The sequence below is a fragment of the Pleurodeles waltl genome, chromosome 5, assembly GCF_031143425.1.
Source record: "Pleurodeles waltl isolate 20211129_DDA chromosome 5, aPleWal1.hap1.20221129, whole genome shotgun sequence".
Taxonomy (NCBI): domain Eukaryota; kingdom Metazoa; phylum Chordata; class Amphibia; order Caudata; family Salamandridae; genus Pleurodeles; species Pleurodeles waltl.
This window is the reverse complement of record NC_090444.1, coordinates 290,019,489-290,043,390: the sequence shown is the minus strand read 5'-3', so window position 1 is coordinate 290,043,390 and position 23,902 is coordinate 290,019,489. Positions and strand designations below refer to the sequence as shown.

At 49.1% G+C, this 23,902-nt stretch overlaps 1 protein-coding gene across 1 annotated transcript in view; it reads left to right on the top strand.

Moving 5' to 3' along the window:
• The window catches only part of LOC138295629 (mucin-like protein), a 447,313-nt gene that overhangs the window by 203,603 nt on the left and 219,808 nt on the right, over positions 1–23,902 (top strand). Inside the window, exon 13 of the mRNA XM_069234035.1 lies at positions 20,037–20,156. Coding sequence (XP_069090136.1) covers positions 20,037–20,156 — 120 coding nt within the window. The remainder of the gene's footprint in view (positions 1–20,036; positions 20,157–23,902) is intronic.

The following is a 23,902-nucleotide window of genomic DNA, read 5'->3' as shown; positions in this document are numbered from 1 at the left end:
ACAGATATACAACACCCATACTTATACATCATGTTGTTTAGAGAATCATACATAAAAGAAATATTTACCAAAAATAAACGTTGGAAAAATAGGAGGTTCTGCTGACATGAAATCTAACTTCAACACAAGATGTGCATGCTCAATCAAGTACACTGTGTTGTTCTAGTTTATTCAAAGTTAACCCTCTTGCCAGGCCCAAAGCTTCTTTTTTAATACATATATGTCACCCCTAAGGAAGGCTTGAAGAGCCCCTAGGTCAGGCTGCAATGTATTTAAAAGTTTGGATATGTACTTTGAAATTTCAAGTTTGGTGTTTCTGAAATCACAATTTAAAATCACAACTTATGGTGAAGTCAGATTTTAAATTGTAATTCTGAAACTGACACTTTTAGAAAGTTGGCATTTTCTTACTTTAATTATCTAGTGCTGTCCGTCTGTCTCCAAATACACATTTGGGTGGTTGATAGCTAGGGTCCTGTGCATTTCTTTCAGTCAGGCACACACAAAGGGAGCTTAGGTGCTACTGATGGACCGTCAGCATCCAGATGGCCCATACTGGGCAGGATGGGTGGGAAAAGCTGATTCTTACACCTGAATAGATTGTGTCCTGATCTCACACAAAGGACTGCATAACCCCATTTAGTGAGTCTGGAGCAAGGGCCGGACGGTGAAGGACTCTGGGCACTTCAAAGGCCTCTCTTTTAAGTCTCCCTCACTTCAAAGGCAAAACTATGTTTAAGAACTGGACTCCAGACAACACCAAATGAGTACACCTCTGGTCCTGTAGATACTCCATCAGTAAGCAGGACTGCTGTGCTACTGAAAGAGCTGTCACTCTGCTGGACTCGTGCTCTGCTGTGCTGACCTGCTGCGTATTACCCTCCTTGCCTGGTAGTGTTAAGGACTGGACCTAAATCTCTCCAACCCAGAACCAAAGTGACTCCAAGGGCTTGCTGGCTAGCTTCCTTTGCAGAAGTCACAGGGACATCAAAGGCTTCTCTTCAATCTACACACAGCAACTGGACTTTGCTTTCTGCAGGTCATGATCGGCCAAGTGGTTGCAATCCAGTGCAGGGCCCTTGGAAGTGAGTATAAAGTGATGCATCTTTCAGAATCTGTGCATCAACGCCATAGCGCCTACTAGAATCGTCTCATCATCTGCTGCAAGATCGGGATCAATGCATCACCTCTGTTGCAGGGACCGGACCAGCGCACCACACTCAAAAGCTGCCATATCACCTCGCTGAACTACCGTTTTGGAACCAACGCATTGCCTCCATTGCTTGGGGAAGATCGACTCATCGCCTCCCTCTACCATGGATTAACCCAGCACATCGCATTTGGAACCGCCACACTTGGAACTGGCGCATCACACTCTGAACTAAGGCATCACTGTCCTTGCATAGAGAAATCCGGCACCACACCCCAACTGTGTGGGGATCATTGAAGCATCTTGTGCTGCAACAAGGATTAAGGTACTGTTGTTCAGCGGGCCCTGCATAGGTCCTGTAGCTGGCCTGCTCTCCATCGTAGGCGGTCTGAACTTTTTACTTTGTCCTGGTCCAGAACAACCAGATACCACAGTAGCCACTTATTCTTCTAAGCACTAGTTTCACATTTGTTCTTTAAAAATTCATATCTTGACTTCTACTTATTGGTTTTTTTGTTGTTTTGGTCTTGTTTTTTTGTTAAATTAGGCTCTACCTTTCTAACCTGGGGTGGATTATTTTTGTGTGGTGGTTTCACTGTTTTACTGTTTGAAGTGTTATACAAATAACTTACACATTGCCTCTTAAGTTAAGCCTGACTGCTCTGTGCCAAGCTACCTGAGAGTGAGCACAGGTTAAGTGTGTATCTGACTTACCCTGACTAGGATTGTGGTCCCTGCTTGGACAGGGCGCATACCTCTGACAACCAGAAACACAATTTCTTACAGTGACTCATGCCATGAACAGAGGAGATGATTCAGGGTAAACATGTTTGTAAACATGGTGGATGTCTCTTAATTTGGTGACTCACCAAATGATAACTGAGACTCTTAATCTTTGTACAATGTACAAGGGACAAGGAAATGTTCAGCATTTTTCAAGTCAACAAGGAAAAGAGCAAACCACATTTGTTATCTGCAAATTGTTCCCCAATTGGTATGCAAATATTGCAAGCCGACACATTCCTATTTTATAATCCATGCACAATGCCATAGGTATTTAGTGATAGTAGTATCTGTGGAAGCTTCCCCGCATCCAATAATTTTGATTCAAAGTAATCATTTGTTTTTGTGCTCAGCACAATTTATGAAAATAGTTTGCCATGTACAATTGTTGTTTTCAGAGTTTCTATGCACCCATTTACTATCATAATGATTATAATCCAAAAGTGAGTAATGCTAAATTAATATTAGTTTTTCTTAATGCATTTGTGCAACGCCAAATAAGGTCTGCTTAAGAGACTAAGGGGGTTATTCCAACTTTGGTGGAGGTGGTAATCCGTCCCAAATGTGACGGATTTACCACCAGCCGTATTACGAGTTCCATAGGATATAATGGACTCGTAATACGGCTGGTGGTATATCCGTCACTTTACCGTCACTTTTGGGACGGATTACCACTTCCTCCAAACTTGGAATAACCCCCTAAGTGGCATATTTAACAAAGAGTTGTGTTGCTCTTGTGCTACGCAAAGGGGTACAAGAGTGACGCAAATCTTAAGTTAGATTTACCAGGTCACGCAAGGCCACCTTGTGTGGCCTTGCGTGGATTGATAAATCTAATGTGCCACAATGCAGCAGAAATCACTGCATTGCATTACTCTGCCCTAGGAAGGCATTCCATGGGTAGAGCATGGGTGTTCCCGTGCATCCACTCATGGCTATTGGTGAATTCCCAGATTTACCATTACTGGTAAACCTGGGAATGTATCAAAATCCTACTCTTCCCCAGGTGAGGCATGCCTATGAGAAATTTCTATAGTTCACCTCGTTACTTTCTCCTTCTATGTGTGCTGCACTTTTGCAGCACACATAGGGGGTCATTCTGACCCCGGCGGGCGGCGGGAGCCGCCCGCCTGGAGGGAACCGCCAGAAGACCGTACCGCGGTCAAAAGACCGCGGCGGTCATTCTGGGTTTCCCACTGGGCTGGCGGGCGACCGCCAAAAAGCCGCCCGCCAGCCCAGTGGGAAACAGCCCTCCATGAGGATGCCGGCTCCGAATGGAGCCGGCGGAGTGGAGGATGTGCGACGGGTGCAGTGGCACCCGTCGCGTATTTCAGTGTCTGCAATGCAGACACTGAAATACAAAGTGGGGCCCTCTTACGGGGGCCCCACGACACCCCTCACCGCCATCCTGTTCCTGGCGGGTGGAACCGCCAGGAACAGGATGGCGGTGAGGGGGTCGGAATCCCCCATGGCAGCGGAAAACCGGCGGGAGACCGCCGGTTTTCCTGTTCTGACCGCGGCCGAACCGCCGCGGTCAGAATGCCCAAGGGAGCACCGCCAGCCTGTTGGCGGTGCTCCTGCGGTCCCCGGCCCTGGCGGTATTTACCGCCAGGGTCGGAATGACCCCCATAGTAAAAGGAAAATGCCTCAAAGGATTGTTTGTGCAGGAAGCTGTCCCCTCTTGCAATGCAGGTACTCTTGCACGATTGTACAAGGGTGCCTGCACTGATGCTAGGCAGCACATTGTGCGCCAGCACAGAGAAAAGACAGGAATGCGCTGCACAATGTCAAGTACGGCGCATTCCTGCCCTTTTCCTATCACACAGCGCTGTGTGATTATTTTGTTAAATATGCCCCAATACTTCGTTTAAAGTTTTCATATAGATCTTTACTTCTAGCTACACCCATATTTCATGTTAGAGTTGTAAATTCTCAAACGTCTTTTTAAATGCTACTCATTCTTCCCTAAGATTGATTTAATTTGTGGGAAATTCAAAGGGTGGTAATGTAATTTCAAATTGGTTGTTTATAATAACTTCAAGTTCTCAGATATAGTGGAATATGTTGATGACCAGGATGCAGTGGTCTTTATGTGGATGGATATTCTGCAAATTGGTCTCATTTCTTTAATATTCACCAGTTAATTTACTCAATGTACAGGATAGCTCAGATAAAGGGAGACTTATTCTGGGGATCACAGTTCAAAACTTTAGGTGTGTGTCAGGCATCAACAATATGCTGACATTTGGTGTAACCAAAAGACGTGAATCACCCGACACACACAGCTGGAAACACACTCACTTTGTGTTTGTTTAAACCATTGAAATCACCAGGCAGATAGTTCTGTGACTGTTATGGTCTTTATAATATTTGTTTCTATGTTTCCAAATGGAACGTACTGGTATCACTAAGTGGTGGAGCAAACACAGGTGTTCACTGAGAAGAACTGAGTGGCGGCGAAAAACTCTACATGTAACAAGGTTTCCTGAGCGGTGGTGCAATTCTGAACATGTATTAGGATCAATGACCGATAGTGCAATTTGTCTATGCAGCTATGTCTTCTGAGTAAAGATGTAAATTTGACGTGACTCTTAACATTTCTTAATGCAAATATGACCAAACAGTCAAGATGAGTATGTGATATATCAAATCTGAACATACACTAAGAATGAAAGAGCACTGGTGCAAACATGAGTATGCACAAATGATTGCAGGGAGTAGGGCAAATCTAACTATGCAGTTAACACTTTTAAGGTTAATGCATGATAGTGGTAATACAAAGCATTTGTGTAGCATTGTTGGTACTCCTGTGTAATTCTTCCACTGAAGTAGTGGCAGTAATTCTAAACATATTGTAACCGGTCTTGGAACAATGGTTCCCACCTTTGGTGTAATGCTTGCACTGGCATAAAACTGGTAAGTTTTAATAGATTTTGTGAATATTCTTGACATATTGTTGCCCAAACCCTCTATAGAGTTTGCATTTGCAAAAATTGATGAGTGAAGGCATTTTAACTCTATCACTGTTACTCTCTGAGGCTCCAGCACTCACTTATTAATCTATTCATGTGGTCATCCATTTATCTAGCCATTCATCAATGCACTCACTTATTCAGGAATCTATAAAAGTTCATTTGACGTATTCATATCTTTTGTTGCTTATTTATTGATCCATGCACAGATTCACATTCATTGGGTTACTATCACATTGAATAACATATCTATACACAAAACCACATACAAATTTGCCAATCAATAAGTCACTTTGACTAACAAAATAGCCAGACCTATTACATTTGACAGTGCTCATTTATATTGTTTTTCAACCTGGCAACTTTTTTTCAATCCTTCCTTGCTCAATAAGTATGGCACATTATCTGATGTAACTCAAGGTGGTGATCACTTGTTAAAATGTCTGCAAGACAAAGAAAATGATTTCCGCCAGTGCTACTTACATATTTTAACGCTTGCTAACATATTTACATTGGTATAGCAGTTGATGGTATTAGAAAATCATGAAAAAAGACTTGTCACTGATAGTATGTCTCTTCCAGCCAACCCTATCCTTCTCAATCCTCTGCTCTCCCCACTGATCTCTCAAAGTACTTCATCTAGTGGATGAGACACTAGAAAGCAGTGAGCCTAGAGTCTGAGGAACATAGATGCCAAAGGATGACCGAGTAGACTGAATTGCTAGTTGGATGTGTTGGAATGTTAGCATAACTGAAGTGCCATCTTATGTTCCCTTTTTCTTCTTTTCCGGTTTGATTCATAATTATTTATGGATCTTTTGCTCCAGCGAAGCTAATTCAGCTTATTGTTCCATTCTATTATGCTACACACCAATTAGATGTCCAATTTACATAGGTTAAGTCTGAATGATATTAGCAAATGCCCATGAGAGGCACAAATCATCTCCAATTATGGTTTGCTATGAGACTGGAGCAAGCCTGGAGATAGTTGAAATACCATGGTGTTGTTGATGTACAGAGGGACTCCACAAAGGTTTTCTCAAATAGATCTTGAGAATGGCAAATGCCTCTCCAGATGTGCTACAGAGCAGGTCTTTGGGGCCTATTCACATAATAAAAACTTGAGCATAAATGGTAGTTTCCAAATGAATTTACTGCAGGAGTGGGGAGATCTCTGGACTGATAAATCCCACTGAAGGGGTGGGAATGAGGGTGTTCTAAGGTATGGTTAGCCTTGGATGTTTGCCAACGTGCACAAAAGTATACATTTGTGACCTTTCACAAATTCCTCACATTTCCCTTCTCAAGGCATCAGATGAATTCAGCCAAGAGGTAGAGTAAATCCTTTTCTAAGTTGGAAAGGGAAATTGATCACCTTCAAATTTGGTGGCCATGCAGGAAAAGGTGTTTCTCTGTGGGGAAAAATATGTCCCCTGTGAGAAAAAATATGTGCATTTGCACAAGGGGTACCATTCCCGCCTTGCAGAGTTCCTTCTCACAGAGAACACAGTCTAGAGAAAATTAAATCCAGAAATCCAGATTGGAAGTCACAAATGGATTACATTCGGAATTTAAGAATTTAAAAAAGTAGTCAAACTACACTAATATGTAAATTAAAAAATATATGTGGGTAGTTTTGCCTCTGTAGGCACATTAGTGAATATGCTACAGTTTAAGATTGCTATTGATTGCCAGTGATAAGCAAGTTGCTCATGAGTCTCTCCTGATTAATGCCATAGAACGGTTTTGTGAATCAGGCTATGCCAAACACCCAAAATTAATTTTCAAAAACATATTTTTTTCTTTTTATGTGTAGACAGCTCTTCAACATTATGGAGTCTATTCACAAAGGTACATTTGACAGCAAACAGAAGTTGGTAACTGAATTTACCTCAGTTATTCCTGCCAGGAATTCACAAAGTGATTCCTGGTAGATGTAACCTTGAGGAGGTCTCTGCCACAAAGTAGAGACCTTTGCGCCCATAAATTTAAGTCAAGGGATAGGATTTAGGGTGTACCAAGGCATGAGTACCCTTAAAGGTTTGTGAACACTCAATACACGTACAATTGTGGGCATTCACAATCTGTTGTCATTCTCCTTTTCAGCCTAGAAAGAGCTGTATATTTACCTTAGCCTGCCAAGGGAAAGGTGAGAATGGAAATGGATAACCCCAAAATTTGGTGGGGGTGCTGATGAAGGACTATCTCAAAGGGAAAACATATTTACCCACCAGAGCAAAAAGAAAAAAAACACCTGCATTTGTAAAAGGGAATCCATTACTCCAGGGTAGACTTAACCACCACAGAGAACTCTGTCCAGATGACATGTATTTACAAAAAGGGTATCATGATATTTCCCCAATAAATCAATATGGAAACCCATGGCAGGCGCTTCTTTCAATGTGGATTTCTTGAGGAGATTGTGAAAATCGACACTTGGACATAAATGTAAAATTCCAAGAGCAGATTTCCTACTTTTGTTGACTATGCCCCATTCAGTATACTTTTCACCTTACATGAGAGGTCCATTGACTTTTTTTAGCACATTGCTATATACAACACCAGGAGTTGTAATACTGAAGCAATATTAGCAGAGATTAATTCTAACACTGAATTCCATCATGTTCTTCAACTGAACGTATTCTGTCCTTGGTAATATATTGATACTTTGTATGTTCTTGGGGTGTAGCAATGCTCTAGTGCCCTTGGGTGTAAAATGTTGAGTTGTCATTTCTAAACAAGAAATAGGGAGGCACAGAAGGGGGAAGATCATCACAAGTTCTTACCTAATTGATTAGTGCGTTCAGAAAAAATAACATCACCATGGCATTGCTGTGCATGTATGCTGCCATGACCGTTGGCATAAACATGGCGCAGGGATTTTGTTTATGTCATTCAAAGTGTGGGAATCTGCAACATCCTTTCTGCTGTGAGGCCAGTGATGTATTTGTTTACTTCCTGGGTCCCACCTCACCCATGAGTTCCTTCTGCACCATCAAGAATGACCTCTTGTCTCAATCTGCTTGTTTTCCACTCAGGGCTTCCTGTTCTTTCCCTGTCTGTTTTGTCAGTGCTGATTTTCCCAATTGCTAGTGCAGTTATTCCCCCTTTTGGGATATTGTACCAATACAATGAGAGATTGTCATGCCACACCCCCACCCCCTACTAAGGTGCACTATTGACCCATGGATATGATCAGGTACTGTTTGACCTAATTCACCTTCAGAAAACCACATTCCTAAACAACCACAAAGTAAATGTCTATCTGTTAGACTTTTCATCCTTGGCGTGGTCCCCCTTAACTTTTTGCCTCTGTTCCCCAGGTTATTGATGTGTGCTGGACTCTGATTTTGCTGTTTTTATTACTCTGGGCACTTTACCACTGCTAACCAGTGCTAAAGTGCAAGTGCTCTTATTTAAAATGTGTATGCAATTGGTTCTCCATGATTGGCATATTTGTTTTACTGTTAAGTCCCTAGTAAAGTGCACCAGAGGTACCCAGGGCCTGTAAAACAAATGTTACTAGTGGGCCTGCAGCACTGGTTGTGCCACCCACACAAGTAACCCTGTAATCATGTCTCAGACCTGCCACTGCAGTGTCTGTGTGTATATTTTACACTGTAAATTCGACTTGGCAAGTGTACCCACTTGCCTGGCCTAAACCTTCCCTTTTCTTACATGTTAGGCACCCCTTAGGTAGGCCCTAGGTAGCCCTAAGGGCAGGGTGCAGTGTATAGATAAGGTAGGACATATAGGGGGTGATTCTAACCCTGGCGGTCGGTGATAAAGCGGCGGCCAATCCGCCAACAGGCCGGCGGTCCAAAAAATGGAATTCTGACACTGGCGGGAACCGCCAACACAGCCCGCCACATTAACACTCCGACCGCCACCGCGGTACAGACAAACAGCGTGGCGGTCACCGCCAACAGGCAGGCGGCAGACAATGTACCGCCCACAGTATCACAACTCACCAATCCGCCACCTTTTCCGGGGCGGGAGCCCCGCCGATAAATACACGTCGGAAACAGACTACGAACGGGAAAACGCTCACCTATACACACTCCACGAGGACGGAGGACAGCATGGAACCCGAATTAAACATCCTACCTGCACTCGTCTACCTGCTCATCTACCACGAGTACGAACTCCGGCGCAGACGACAACGGTGAGTACTGCACCTACGACACACGGGAGGGGGGAGGAGGAAAGGTTACGGGCACACACATATGCGACCCACACCCCCCCAAACTTTGTACACACCAATGCAGAGCAACAATGCACAGTGACACCACCCAAACCCCCCTGAAAAATGCAAAGACATAATTAAATTGTGAACCAAATTTTTATATAAAAAATAGACTCTGAGACGTATCGGCAACTATGCAAAATATCCATAACAAAATAATACTATACACACTGCCATGGCGAACCGAGGCAATTAGTCCGCTACATCCAAGTCAAATGGAACAGTCCGTGGGCTACAGTGTAGCGACACAAGGGCAAAGCCCACACAGGAGACCTGAGTCCTTTGGAGAGAACACTGCAGGGGCATCTGATGAAAATACTACAGGCACCTCAGAGGGAAGGGAAGGGGGGGGCACCACAGCCACATGAGTCCACGACGCAAGATCCACGAAGGGGCCACCATGCCCACTGTACCATCCTGGGGAGTGCAAAGCCACAGTCTTTCAAGTCTCTACAGTGGGTGGCTTGCCCACTGTACCATCCTGGGGAGTGCAAAGCCACAGTCTCTCAAGTCTCTACAGTGGGTGGCTTGCCCACTGTACCATCCTGGGGAGTGCAAAGCCACAGTCTCTCAAGTGGATAACAGTCTCCACTGGTCAAGGAGGAGGCATGGTGGGCACAGTGAACCATAAACAGTGCTTGAGATGAAGGGGCCCAGCGGAGTGGTGCTTGAGATGAAGGGGCCCAGCGGAGCGGTGCTTGAGACGGCGGGGCCCAGCGGAGCGGTGCTTGAGATGAAGGGGCCCAGCGGAGCGGTGCTTGAGATGGCGGGGCCCAGCGGAGCGGTGCTTGAGACGGCGGGGCCCAGCGGAGCGGTGCTTGAGATGGCGGGGCCCAGCGGAGCGGTGCTTGAGACGGCGGGGCCCAGCGGAGCGGTGCTTGAGATGAAGGGGCCCAGCGGAGCGGTGCTTGAGACAGCGGGGCCCAGCGGAGCGGTGCTTGAGACGGCGGGGCCCAGCGGAGCGGTGCTTGAGACGGCGGGGCCCAGCGGAGCGGTGCTTGAGATGAAGGGGCCCAGCGGAGCGGTGCTTGAGACGGCGGGGTCCAGCGGAGCGGTGCTTGAGACGGCGGGGCCCAGCGGAGCGGTGCTTGAGATGAAGGGGCCCAGCGGAGCGGTGCTTGAGACGGCGGGGCCCGGCGGGGCCCAGCGGAGCGGTGCTTGAGATGAAGGGGCCCAGCGGAGCGGTGCTTGAGACGGCGGGGCCCAGCGGAGCGGTGCTTGAGATGAAGGGGCCCAGCGGAGCGGTGCTTGAGAAGGCGGGCCCAGCGGAGCGGTGCTTGAGATGAAGGGGCCCAGCGGAGCGGTGCTTGAGATGGCGGGCCCTGTTCAGCGGTGCTCTTCTGCACGGCGGGCCCCTGTTCAGCGGTGCCTATCTTCACGGCGGGCCCTGTTCAGCGGTGCTCTTCTCCACGGCGGGCCCTGTTCAGCGGTGCTCTTCTGCACGGCGGGCCCCTGTTCAGCAGTGCCTATCTTCACGGCGGGCCCTGTTCAGCGGTGCTCTTCTCCACAGCGGGCCCTGTTCAGCGGTGCTCTTCTGCACGGCAGGCCCCTGTTCAGCGGTGCCTATCTTCACGGCGGGCCCTGTTCAGCGGTGCTCTTCTCCACGGCGGGCCCTGTTCAGCGGTGCTCTTCTGCACGGCGGGCCCCTGTTCAGCGGTGCTCTTCTCCACGGCGGGCCCTGTTCAACGGTGCTCTTCTGCACGGCGGGCCCCTGTTCAGCGGTGCCTATCTTCACGGCGGGCCCTGTTCAGCGGTGCTCTTCTCCACGGCGGGCCCCTGTTCAGCGGTGCCTATCTTCACGGCGGGCCCTGTTCAGCGGTGCTCTTCTGCACGGCGGGCCCCTGTTCAGCGGTGCCTATCTTCACGGCGGGCCCTGTTCAGCGGTGCTCTTCTCCACGGCGGGCCCTGTTCAGCGGTGCTCTTCTGCACGGCGGGCCCCCGTTCAGCGGTGCCTATCTTCACGGCGGGCCCTGTTCAGCGGTGCTCTTCTCCACGGCGGGCCCTGTTCAGCGGTGCTCTTCTGCACGGCGGGCCCCTGTAAAGCGGTGCTCTTCTCCACGGCGGGCCCTGTTCAGCGGTGCTCTTCTACACGGCGGGCCCTGTTCAGCGGTGCTCTTCTCCACGGCGGGCCCTGTTCAGCGGTGCTCTTCTGCACGGCGGGCCCTGTTCAGCGGTGCTCTTCTCCACGGCGGGCCCTGTTCAGCGGTGCTCTTCTCCACGGCGGGCCCTGTTCAGCGGTGCACATCCAGTAGGTTCAAGGGAGCCAGATCTGGCCTGGACTCCGTGCTCAGACGCCCTCCGGCCGTGATATTCCTGGGCCCTTCGGTGACGGGGTCCTGGGCCCTTTGGTGTCCTCCTTTCCAGCTGGGATGTGGCATGTGGGGCCCACCTGCTCCACGCTCCTGCTGGCTGACGTCTCCGCCCTGCTGCCCTTACGCTCCTTAGATGGGGCTCTCGGGCCCTTGCCTCCCCTAGACGTTGTGGCTGGTGAAGTGGGCGAACTCTGCTCCTTGGGGGCAGCCGTGTCAGTCTTCGCACGGCAGCCCTTGTGTTTCCTGGTCCTCTTGCCGGGGGGGGGGCTGGATGTGTCCTTGCTGCTGATGGAGGTGTCACTGCTGGCAAAGGGTGGGCTCCAGAACCCATGCACAACAGTGACACCCGAAGTTGGGCTGGTGGTGGCTGTGGTGCTCTTGGGACTCTTTGCAGATGGAGGGGGTAGGTCATCGGAGGGGAAGAGGTCAAGATTAGCCAGGAAAAGTTTTTTAGGGCCAAGGTAAAAGGTAGGAGAAGTGGAGATGGAAGTGGAGGAAGAGGATGTGGTTGTGGGAGAGTGAGGTGTGCTGTCATTGGGTGAAGGTGCAGGTGCTGTAGGCTGTTGTGAGGTGGATGTCTGTTGGGTGGGTGTCTGCCTGTGTTTGTGTGTCTTAGAAGGGGTGGTGACAGACACAGTGGGAGAGGACACAGGGGACGTGTAAATGGCAGTGGGGGTGGTGACTGCACGCGTGCGGACTGTACAGGAGGGTGTGGTGGTGATGGAAGCACTGGCTGATGTTGGTGTGCATGCAGGTGTGAGTGGAGACGTCACAGGGAGGGAGGAGGGAGACGAGGAGGAGGGGGACACAGGGGTGGTAGTGACTGTTGGGATGTCTGCATCTGTGTGTTGCTTGGGTGAGTGTTTGTGGGATCTGTGGTGCTTGTGTCTGGATGAGCTGCCCTTGGGTGTTGAGGTGTGTGCAGGCTGGTCAGATGGTGTGGATGGGATAGGCTGAGGAACAGGAGACAGAGACAGGGTGGAGGCAGTCAGAAGAGGGAGGCTGGAAACAGGGACAATGGCTGCCGTCAGTGCTGAGGCCAGAGCATTGAACGATCGTTGATGGGCAGCCTGACCCGAATGAATGCCCTCCAGGTAGGCATTGCTCCGATGCACCTCCCTTTCTACCCCCTGGATGGCATTGAGGGTAGTCTGCCCAACAATGAGTGTCCTGAGGAGATCAATGACCTCCTCACTGAGGGCAGCAGGGGTAACAGGGGCAGGGGCTGAGGTGCCTGGGGCGAAGGAGACGCCCGCCTTCCTGGGTGAGCGGGCACGGAGCGTAGGCTGAGGGGCTGCTGGGAGGGCGGGGCTGGTGCGCTAGGGAGCTCCCATCCGAGGACGTGTCGCTGTCGCTGCTCTCACCAGCGGTCCCCGTCGTGGTGCTCCCCTCTCCCTCCGGCTCACTTGGGCCCTCGGTGTCTGTTCCTGTGCCCACCGGGGCCTTGTGGCTTGCAGCTCCCTCGTGCTCCGATGCCAAATCTCCTCCGCCTGATGATGCTAATGCACACATGCACAAGAAGATGAAGAAGAAGGGTGGGGGGAGAAAGAGAAGACCTGGTTGAGTGCATGCAATGTCAACACCGTTGGCGGAGAGGACAGACACAGGAGCCGCATGCACTAAGCCGCGCATTCGGGGCACACTACTCAGTACTTCTGACTCGGACAACAGGTCAGGAGACGACAAGCGCGCACATGTGTGAGGCTGGACCATCAATAGCTGGACTTGTCACCCTACGGAGGTGGGGGCCGGGAGCACAGGGCCATGCCTAAGGGAGAGGACTACACTACAGAAAGCGCCCTGGCCTAATGTCACCCCCAACCCTCCTCCCCCACCCAGACGCCTCCACTGCGCAGAAAGATAGCTGAATGTGCTGATACTCACCCCCTTGTGTCTGCTGTGATGCTCTCAAGCGCCCATCCAACTCCGGGTAGGCCACCGCCAGGATCCGGGACATCAGGGGGGTCAGGGTACGACTGGCACCCCTCCTAGGTTGGGAGGCCATCCCCAGCAGTGACTCGGCGGTCTTCCTGGTTCCGCGGCGGATGTCCTCCCACCTCTTGCGGCAGTGGGTGCCCCGTCTGACGTGGACCCCCAGGGCCCGGACTTCCTTGGCGATGGCACGCCAAATCCCGACTTTCTGATGGGCGCTGACCTATGTGACATGTACAGGGTGGGAAGGAAACAATCATCAACTTACTGCATGTTAGATGTGATTGGCCCCCCCTCCCCAACCTTGCAATATAGCACATGCTCTCATCTGTCGTGCGTTGCACTCCTCATTCGCCCCCCACCAACTTACATCGACCCCACTCCACACAGGCATCGCCCATTCCATGTGCACCCGGTGTACTCACCTGTTGGTCTGGAGGACCGTAGAGTAACGCATACTGGGGGAGGACCCCATCCACGAGCTTCTCCAACTCTTCAGACGTGAAGGCAGGGGCCCTTTCCCCAGTCGTAGCAGCCATTGTCACTTCCAGACCGAGTTCACAGCAGCACTTGCAGTATAGGTCCTCTCCTGTGGATGATCAGGTCTCGAGTGATTAAGCAGATAGAAAATGGCGGTCACGCCCGCGGCGGTGCGTACCGCGGCGGTGCGTACCGCGACCGCCGGCGCACCTCGTCATTGGCTCCTGAAACCCATAGGCTTCAATGTTATCCAATGCGGCTCCGTATAGCGGTCTTCGAGTGTGCTCCGCCAGCGCAGTGACCTCACATCCCATTGTCCCACTTCACAGGTCAGGCAGCCGCCATTTCAAGGGCCCACATGGCATAATTTCTACTGCGACACACAGGCCTGGCATTGCCACACATACACGCCTTTCAATACCTAGATAACCGTGTGCCATGCAAGCAGTGGTGAACGTACCAGTGATTATCTTGACTCTGTGCTCCATGTTGTCCTTCCTAGGCACCGTCCGCTGGGATTTGCGAGGAGAAGGATGAATCCTCGCGTGTACCGACCGCTGGTGGACCTGTCGACAATGGAAGAACGCCACATCATACTACGATACCGACTTGACCGTGCCACCATCCATGAACTGTGTGCCCAGCTGGAGCCAGCCCTGATGTCCCCCATCCGCCAAACCACAGGAATTCCCCCTCTGGTGCAGGTGCTGTCAGTCCTCCATTTTCTTGCAAGTGGCTCATTCCAGACAACAGTGGCCATGTCATCTGGAATGTCTCAGCCAATGTTTTCTAAGGTGTTGTCTAGAGTGTTGTCTGCCCTGACGAAACACATGCGGAGTTACATTATATTCCCAGAGGAGGTTGATTTGCCCACTGTGAAGGGTGATTTTTATGCCCTTGGACATATTCCCAACATAATTGGTGCCATTGATGGGACCCATGTAGCCTTAGTCCCCCCAAAAGACGATGAGCAGGTGTACAGAAACAGGAAGAGTTACCATTCGATGAACGTCCAGGTGGTCTGTTTGGCTGACCAGTACATCTCCCATGTGAATGCCATGTTCCCTGGGTCAGTGCATGACGCGTATGTGATGCGTAATAGCAGCATCCCTTTTGTGATGGAACAGCTACAGAGACAACGTGTGTGGCTAATAGGTGACTCTGGTTACCCCAACCTGCCTTGGCTATTGACCCCAGTGAGGAATCCCCGGACCAGGGCTGAGGAACGGTACAATGAGGCCCATGGGCGAACTAGGAGGGTCATTGAAAGAACCTTTGGCCTCCTGAAGGCCAGGTTTAGGTGTCTGCATATGACAGGGGGATCCCTGATGTACTCACCAAAGAAGGTGTGCCAGATCATCGTGGCCTGCTGTATGCTTCACAATCTGGCATTGCGACGTCAGGTGCCTTTCCTGCAGGAGGATGGTCCAGATGGTGGTGTTGAAGCAGCTGTAGAGCCTGTGGAGAGTGAAGAGGAGGAAGACTCAGAGGACGACCCAGACAACAGGGACAGAGTTATCCAACAGTATTTTCAGTAGCACACAGGTAAGAATCACACACGCCATTTTAATTTTCCTGACTGCCTCGTTTTTCTCAACTTTGTCTATGACCCCCCAGTTATTTGAAACTGATGTTTGATTCTCCCTTCCCTTTTCAGTGCTGTATGACCCACTGCGTGACTTCTGCTTGGTTAGCCCATGGACTAATGCTTATTGATCTCGGTATGTGTTCAGCACAAAGTTTACATAACATAATTGATCGGTAATGTTTTGTACATTTGTAAATAATACAGCCTGACTCCAGCATGATTTCAGTGCATTGAGTGATTTATTTTTGGTGCTAGATTATGGTACATGATATAAACACGGTGATGGGTGAGGGTGGAGTAATGGCCATGGCAGAGTCCAGTTCTCAGTCTCACAGGTGCATTGTCCATATGCCTGTGGAAGGATGGAGCAGGGGCAGTTCAAGGTTGGACAGGGTGGCAATGTGGGACAGTGGGATGACTTCAGGGGGTATCTCATGCTGGCGGGGGTCTTGACATCCTACTCTGTCGATTTTTTTGATCTCAGGCTCCTCTTGCGGGGTGGTTGTTCTTCAGCAGGAGGTGGGGTTCTGGTGGCCTGTCGTTGTGGTGGGGCCTCCTGTCCACTAGCGCCGGCGGAGGTGGTAGGCTGTTCCTGGTCCGGGCTAGTGACAGGGGCCCTGTGTGGTGCCACATGGTCCCGCAACGTGTCTTCTATCCGGTGGAGGGCCTGGACTAGGCTCCCCATGGCGGTAGAGATGGTGGTGAGATGATTGTTGAACCCCATGTAGCGTTCCTCCTGCTGTGCCTGGATTTCCTGGAACCTGGCCAGTACCGTCGCCATCGTCTCTTGTGAGCGGTGGTAGGCTGCCATGATGGTGGTGAGGGCCTCTTGGAGAGTCGGTTCCCTGGGCCTCTCCCCCCCCCCTGTCGCACAGCAGCCCTCCGAGTTGCCCTGTTTCCCCCGGACTCTGTCCCCTGGATGGTGTGCCCACTACTACTGCCCCCAGGTCCCTGTTGTTGTTGGGGTGGTGGGTTAGCCTGGGGGCCCTGTAGTGGCAGACACACCGCTGATTGACCTGTCCTAGAGACAGAGCCATGGGCCCGCTGGGTGGGAGCTGTGCTGTTGTTCCCAGAGGGGGTTGGGTCTGCTGTGGCCTGTGTGTGGGGAACCGACTGTCCAGAGGTCCCCGATGGTCCGGGCTGGTCGTCAGGTTCCAGGTCGACAGAGCTGCTGTCATCACTGGGTGCCTCTTCTGGGGGGGGGATGGACATTTCTGGACCCTCCTGGCCGGTGTGTTGGCGTTCGGGTCCTGCATGGGGTAAGAGAGTATGGTTATTGTTTCTGTGTGTGCTATTGTGTGCGATTTATGGATGCCATTGTCCCCCAGTGCTGTCATTCCCTTGGGGGAGGTGTTGTGGGGTGTTGGGGGGGGGGTATGTGCAGTGGTCATGCTTAGGTGATGGGTGTCCATAGTTTGTGGTGGCATGCAGGGGTTGGTGTTGGGTGGGTTGTGCTGGGGAGACATTCTCAGGGAGGATGTGTGATGGGGGTTTGGGGGTGAGGGTGGTGGTGGGGGTTGGCATGCTGGGGGGGGTGAAGTAGTTGAGATTGTACTTACCAGAGTCCATTCCTCCGTGTACTCCAGCGAGGCCATCAGGATGCAGGATGTTTAGTACCTCTTGCTCCCATGCTGTGAATTCGGGTGGTGTGGGTGGGGGTCCCCCGCCAGTCTTCTGCACTGCGATGTTGTGTCGATAGACCATCGAGCGCACCTTTCCCCGTAAGTCGTTCCAACGTTTGCGGATGTCCTCTCGATTTCTGGGATGCTGTCCCACCGCGTTGACCCTGTCCACGATCCGCTGCCATAGCTCCACCTTCCTGGCTATAGTGGTGTGCTGCACCTGTGAGCCGAAGAGCTGGGGTTCGACTCTTATGATCTCCTCCACCATGACCCGGAGTTCTTGGTCCGAAAAGCGTGGGTGCCTTTGGGGTGCCATGGGGTGGTGTGGATGAGGTGTGGGGTGGTGTATATGGTGAAGAGTGTGTTGGTGTGTGGTGCTTTGTGCTTCTATGTGGTGTGTGTGATGGTGTAGTGTGCCTCTGTGTGATGTAGCTCTCTATTCTGTGATGTGTCTCTCTCTCCTTCGTCTATGATCTTCGGTCGTAGGGGTTTATGGGTGATGTGGGTGTGTGTTTTATAGTTGGTTGGATGTGTGGGAGTGTTGTTTGTATGTGTGTCAGGTGTGTGTATTTCGAATTGTCCAATGTGGCAGTGTTTTGGAGCTGTGTGTGTATTTTGACCGCGGCGGTGTGTCCCGCCAATGGAATACCGCCGTTGAAAGACCGCCGCGTGGATTCGTGGGTCAGAATGGCATGGGCGTGTTTGTGTTGGCGTGGCGGAGGAGGTTTGGTCATCTCCAGTTTTCCGCGGCCCGCTGATGTGGCGGCCTTCCTTGGATGTCGGGATTTTGGCGGTTCCGCCGTTGTGGGTCAGAATGACCGTGGTGGTTTACCGCGGCCGCGGCGGTAGAATGGTGGACTTCTGACCGGCGGTAAGGGCCTTTTACCGCCGAGGTCAGAATGACCCCCATAGTAATGTGGTTTATATGTCCTGACAGTGAAATACTGCTAACTTCGTTTTTCACTGTTGAAAGGCCTGTCTCTCTCATAGGATAATATGGGGGCTACCTTTAAATATGATTAAAGTGTAGATTCCCCTAGAGAGTAGATGGACATGTGGAGTTTGGGGTCCCTGAACTCACAATTTAAAAATACATCTTTTAGTAAAGTTGATTTTAAGATTGTGCGTTTTAAAATGCCACTTTTAGAAAGTGAGCATTTTCTTGCTTAAACCATTCTGTGACTCTGCCTTGTTTGTGGATTCCCTGTCTGGGTCAGTTTGACAGTTGGGTTGTTTTTCACCTCGCACTAGACAGGGACACAAAGGGAGCTGGGGTGTAACCTGCATTTCCTGATTAGCCATCTCTGCTAGGAGGGAGGGGTGGAGTGGTCACTCCCACCTGAAAGGACTGTGCCTGCCTCTGACAATGCAGACCCCAACCCCCTGGTGTGTGTCTGAGGCCTTGCCTGGGCAAGGCAGGATTTCACAAGTAGGTGTGAGTCCCCTTTGAAGAAAGGTGACTTCAAAGACTAAAATGGGTATAAGAAGGGCACCCAAATCTACAGACTTGAGAAACACTTCTGGAACCAAGAGGACCCTCTGCCTGGAGAAGAGCTGAACAGCTGAGGAAGAAGGGCTGCCCTGCCTGTGACTGTGCTTTGTGGAGCTTCCCTGCAGTGCTGCTTCTGCCAGAGTAAGAGGGCAAAGACTGGACTTTGTGTGCCTTCCATCTTGTGAAGAAATCTCCAAGGGCTTGTGTTGGAGCTTGCCTCCTGTTGTTTGAAGTCTCAGGGACAGCAAAGACTTCTCTCTGCCAGCACCTGGAGTCTCTGGAGAGACTCCTGCTCTGCCAAGTGGTGCCCTGTCCAGTCCCTGGGCCCTTGAAAGGAAAGATGGTGGAAATCCAAGGAAATCGACTTCGGACGACTCCGGACCGACTCCGCTGCTGAATCCGGTGACGCCGCTGCTGAATCCGGTGATGCCGCCTGCACCCGACGCGGTGACCTTCGCTGGAACGCGAGGCTCTTTGCAGGCCTGACGCCGCTGCAGCCCCGCTGAAGTCCGCGATTCCGTGGAAGTCGCCGCACCACGTCGTGACCGACGCCGCTCGAAGTGCACGAATTCAACGTTTCGCACAGACGCCGTGATCCCCGACTTCGCGCATCGGCTTGTTTTCACTCTTCACCAAAGGTACTGTACTTGGGGGTCTACACGACTCCGTGTCCGGCGCCGCTGGTGTCGGCTTGTTGGGAACGACTCCGTCACGACGCCGTGTTAACATCTCATCCAAGCATTTTTGTTTCTAAGCGCTATTTTTGAGTTTAATCTTTAAAAATTCATAACTTGACTTGTGTATGTTGGATTTTTGTCGCTTTGGTCTTGTTTTGTTTAGATAAATATTTCCTATTTGTCTAAACTGGTGTTGTGTCATTTTATAGTGTTTTCATTAAGTTACTGTGTGTGTTGGTACAAATACTTTACACCTAGCACTCTAAAGTTAAGCCTACTGCTCTGCCAAGCTACCAAGGGGGTAAGCAGGGGTTAGCTGAGGGTAATTCTCTTTTACCCTGACTAGAGTGAGGGTTGTTGCTTGAACAGGGGGTAACCTGACTGTCAACCAAAGACACCATTTCTAACACTATCTATCGGCCTTTCTGTCTCTGGCAACATGTGTCTGTGTCCATCTCTCCGTTTCATTCTGTGACTGGTTATTTTTTTTGTGTCTTATCCAACGTTTTCCATCCTGTCATCCTCCATCTCTCCCCGGTACCTGTATATGTCTCACCGTATCACTCGTCCTCTTCCTTTCTCAGTCTTTCTCACTCGTTTAAATGTTATATATTCCTTATATATTAATGCACTTGCTGTTTCTGAAATGGTGAAATCATCCTGATGTTGCAAATATGTAAGTTTGGTTTTCATGTAGATAATTTGGCATTTTATGCTTGGTCTTTAACTCACTTTCCTGAACATTTTTCTCATAAGTAAGCTTCATTTTATCTTGCCTTTAGATTTTTGTTCATTACCATACCGATCACCCTGTGATGACAATGCAAACTGCACAAGTGGAGAGATGAATGTGACATGCCAGTGTAAAAAAGGATTTTCAGGGGATGGATACACGTGTACAGGTAGGATGGATTTATTTTAAGGGTTGCTACCTCTCACTTTTTAGGTCTGGCTGTAGGCAACATTAGCTGTTTGGCCCCATAACGTAATCAATCCTGTAAAAACACATAGAACGAGTTTATAAACAGTGGACCTTGGGTCAGCTATATTCAGCCATTATCTTACTTGTGTTTTTTATGTCTTGAAATTGCTTGCATGGGGTTTGTGTGAAGACCATGCATTTTGACAATGTTTACATTGTCTCAATTGTGTTACCATTCTGTTTAAAAGTGAAGTAGCTCTTTTGTTATACTGCAGATGAGACATGACCCGTAACTTTTAATTGAGGACCACTATGTAATGCTAATCGCCTATCTCATGTACTCTTTGGATTGTTTTACTTTGCTGTCATGATGATACCTTGATGAACACAAGCATTATCTATGTCCCTTCATAATGTTATAACAGTGCTATTAATTCTTAGACTTTGTTCCAGTCACATATTTTATTCTTTTCTCACATGAGACGATTAACACTTTTAAAGAGCAAAGCAGCATCATCCTGCACCCAGTCTGTCCCTTTCCTAGCCGCTGCCTCTTCCATCCACATCTCTCCCTGCTTGCTCCTCTTCCTTCCTTACCTCTCCCTTCCTGTATCCCTCCTAGCCTGCTCCTCTCCGGCTAGCTTCAAGGCCATATACTCCTTGCTTGTCCTTCACCCTGGATGCGCCTCACTCTCCCCATACCTTTACTTACCCTATTCAACACTCCTCAGACAACAACAGACATCATAGTCATACAAAATTTTAATTTTCGCTGATAAAGGGCATGATTTAGAGTTTGGGGGATGTGGTTACTTCATCACAAATGGGATGGATATCCAGTCCGCCATTTTACCATCCCATTATATCCTCTGGGAATCATAATACCGCAGACGGGAACCCGTCCACCAAACTCTAAATCAGGCCCAAAATGTCAATTTCATGAACATGACAACTTTCAGATATACACACTAAGGCCCTCATTACAACCAGATTCCCGCTGGGCCGGCGGGCGCAAACCTGGTTTCCGCCCGCCGGCCCAGCGGGGATCACGGCCGCAACACAGGAGCCGGCTCCAAATGGAGCCAGCGGTGTTGCAGCTGTGCGACTGGTGCAGTTGCACCCGTCGCGCTTTTCACTGTCTGAACAGCAGACAGTGAAAAGCTGCACAGGGCCGTGTCAAGGGGCCCCTGCACTGCCCATGGCAAAATTTTGGTGCCAACCCTGAACAATACATAGGGGCCCATTGAAAACAAAGGCATGCCCCCTTTTTATGCCAGCTCTGAGCAGGCGTTAAAAATGCAGAAAAAAATGACGCAAATAAATCTTTTAGATTTATTTGTGTCATTTTTTCGGCCCTACCTAATGGATGGATGCCCCACTCTTGCATACATTATGCCTGGTGCAGGCATAATGTAGCACAAAGGGTTATAAAGTGGCACAATGCATGCATTGCACCACTTTGTAAATTTGACGCTGCAATTTTGGTCTTGTTGGGTCACATTAGCGTAAAAAGAAAATGATGCTACTGTTGCGCAAGGAGGCACTAGGGGTTCTTAAATTTGCCCCTATGGATTCTATGTTATAAGATTGGAATACAAGTGGAGAGGCAGTGCATACTCTTACAAATGTAGAGAAGAAAAATATCTTTTGATCTTTCTTTTAGAAATTGTTTAGATTTTATCAGTAAAAAGTGCTCAAAAGCACATTTGTATAAATGTAAACTCCAGGCAGGGCCTTCTGTTTATGTTTAAGATGCTCTCTCCAGCTACAACACATTTGTTACTTCTGAAGTGGGTGGAACAGATCCCAGGTTGTCTCAACTCTTGTGTGACAAAGTCGGCACGATGTGAGCGCGTAAAACGTTATACAAATGACTAGCAGGTTTTAATACCTTGCCCTGGATAAATGAGAGGTTGAATAATGAGGTCTTCTTATTTCTTTTGATGATGGAAATGGATTCAATAACTTGGCTGTTGGGCGTTTTTTAATATCATAATAAAGTGATAATATTTTACAACATATGCGAATTTATGATGGATGCTAGATTTACTTTTATAGTAAAGGTGTGATTTCCAGGTCGCCCAAGAAGTGTAATTCTAGTACATGATTACAATGTACTAAGACATTTGGTAAGATTTCTGCCTTGAGACCAGGACTATAACCTTCCTTTTTATAACAGTACATTGAAGACTCACAGAAATGTATATAGATGATTCTTGATTTTGAAAGTTATATTAACTCCTTCTATGAAACGCAGGTAACTAAAGGCGTAAAATTCTACTTTTGCATAGACCATCTAGCTGTTAAGGTAATTCAAGAAGGAGCCAAAGAGTTGTGGTATGATCATGCAGCCCTGACACACAGTGGTTTTAAATATTAAATATAACCAATGACATCCCTAAGTTAACATATACAACATTTGTATAAACTAAACTATGCTGAGGTTAATTTGTAATATTTCCTTAAAAATAGTTTCCCACTTTTAGAAATGGGGTTTCTGGTTGGCAAGGGTATGCACCTCATCCAGGCAGAGCCCACCACTCTAGACAAGGTGAATCAGTTACACACCAAAAATAACCTGTGCTCATCCCCTGGTAGCTTGGCACAGAGCAGTCAGGTTTATCCTCAGAGGTTATGTGTAAAGCAGCTGCGCAACACACCCACACCAGTGACCCAATAAATATACCACAAAAGAGACTCCACGCAGAAAAGTATAAAAATATACTTCTTATATTGTGACTTTACCATTATACCAAAACATCATAGGTCATAACTACTGTGCGTATATATATATATATATATATATATATATATATATATATATACACATATATATATATATATAAATATATATATATATATAAATGTATACAGTTCCTAAGAGAATATTCTGTATCCCAACAGGGCAAGAACCAACACGATATGCCATATGACATCAGGTAGTACTCAAGGTAGGAAATGCAAATTACCAAATGTACTCATAGGGCACCAGTATTAGATAAATTGCTGTAAGCATTATAGTAGTGATCATCCAGTAACTAGAACATAGCCCCTCATGACATCCTGGGCATGAAATGTAGTTGTTTAGTTAAAGAAATGCATTGATCACAGCATGTAGGACTCCGTGTACTGGAACTCCAACTAAACATTACATGGAACTAGGGAACCATGAGTGATGCAGGAGCCTCCTTCACTCTTACGAGAAGTATTAAGCTACCCTGCCATCCCTCGGCAGAAAACAAACTCCAAGACTGTCACTGGGGGAGGCAGGTCCTCCATCGGTAAAGCAGAGTTCTCCTGTGAGGTCTCGCCACGCAAGACTACGATGACCCTTATGCCCCCAAGATGCAGCCCAAAAGGGGAGGAGCACCCCCACTGCAGGCGAAGGTGGTGGGGCCTCCCTTGGTGCCCCCGCATCAAACTCAGTGAGAGGCAACTGTTAAGGCTACACGTCGCAGTCGTGGAGAGCCTGAGGTACACACAGTACCAGGGAAAGCTCCGGGTGAGTCCTGTTTTGAACAATGCTTAGCTCAAACACAAGAGCCCTCCTTTGATCTCGCTGAATCACGCCCAGGGAAATTAGCCCCTCCCATGGAGGTGCAATGCGGTTTCCCTATCACAGGCGGTGCCTCAGACAGCAGCCTGGATTCCTGGTTGGGACTGCCGCTGGAGAGAGTTACTGAAATATCTGCGGTAATGGTCACGTTGGCCGAAGGCCCCCCACGG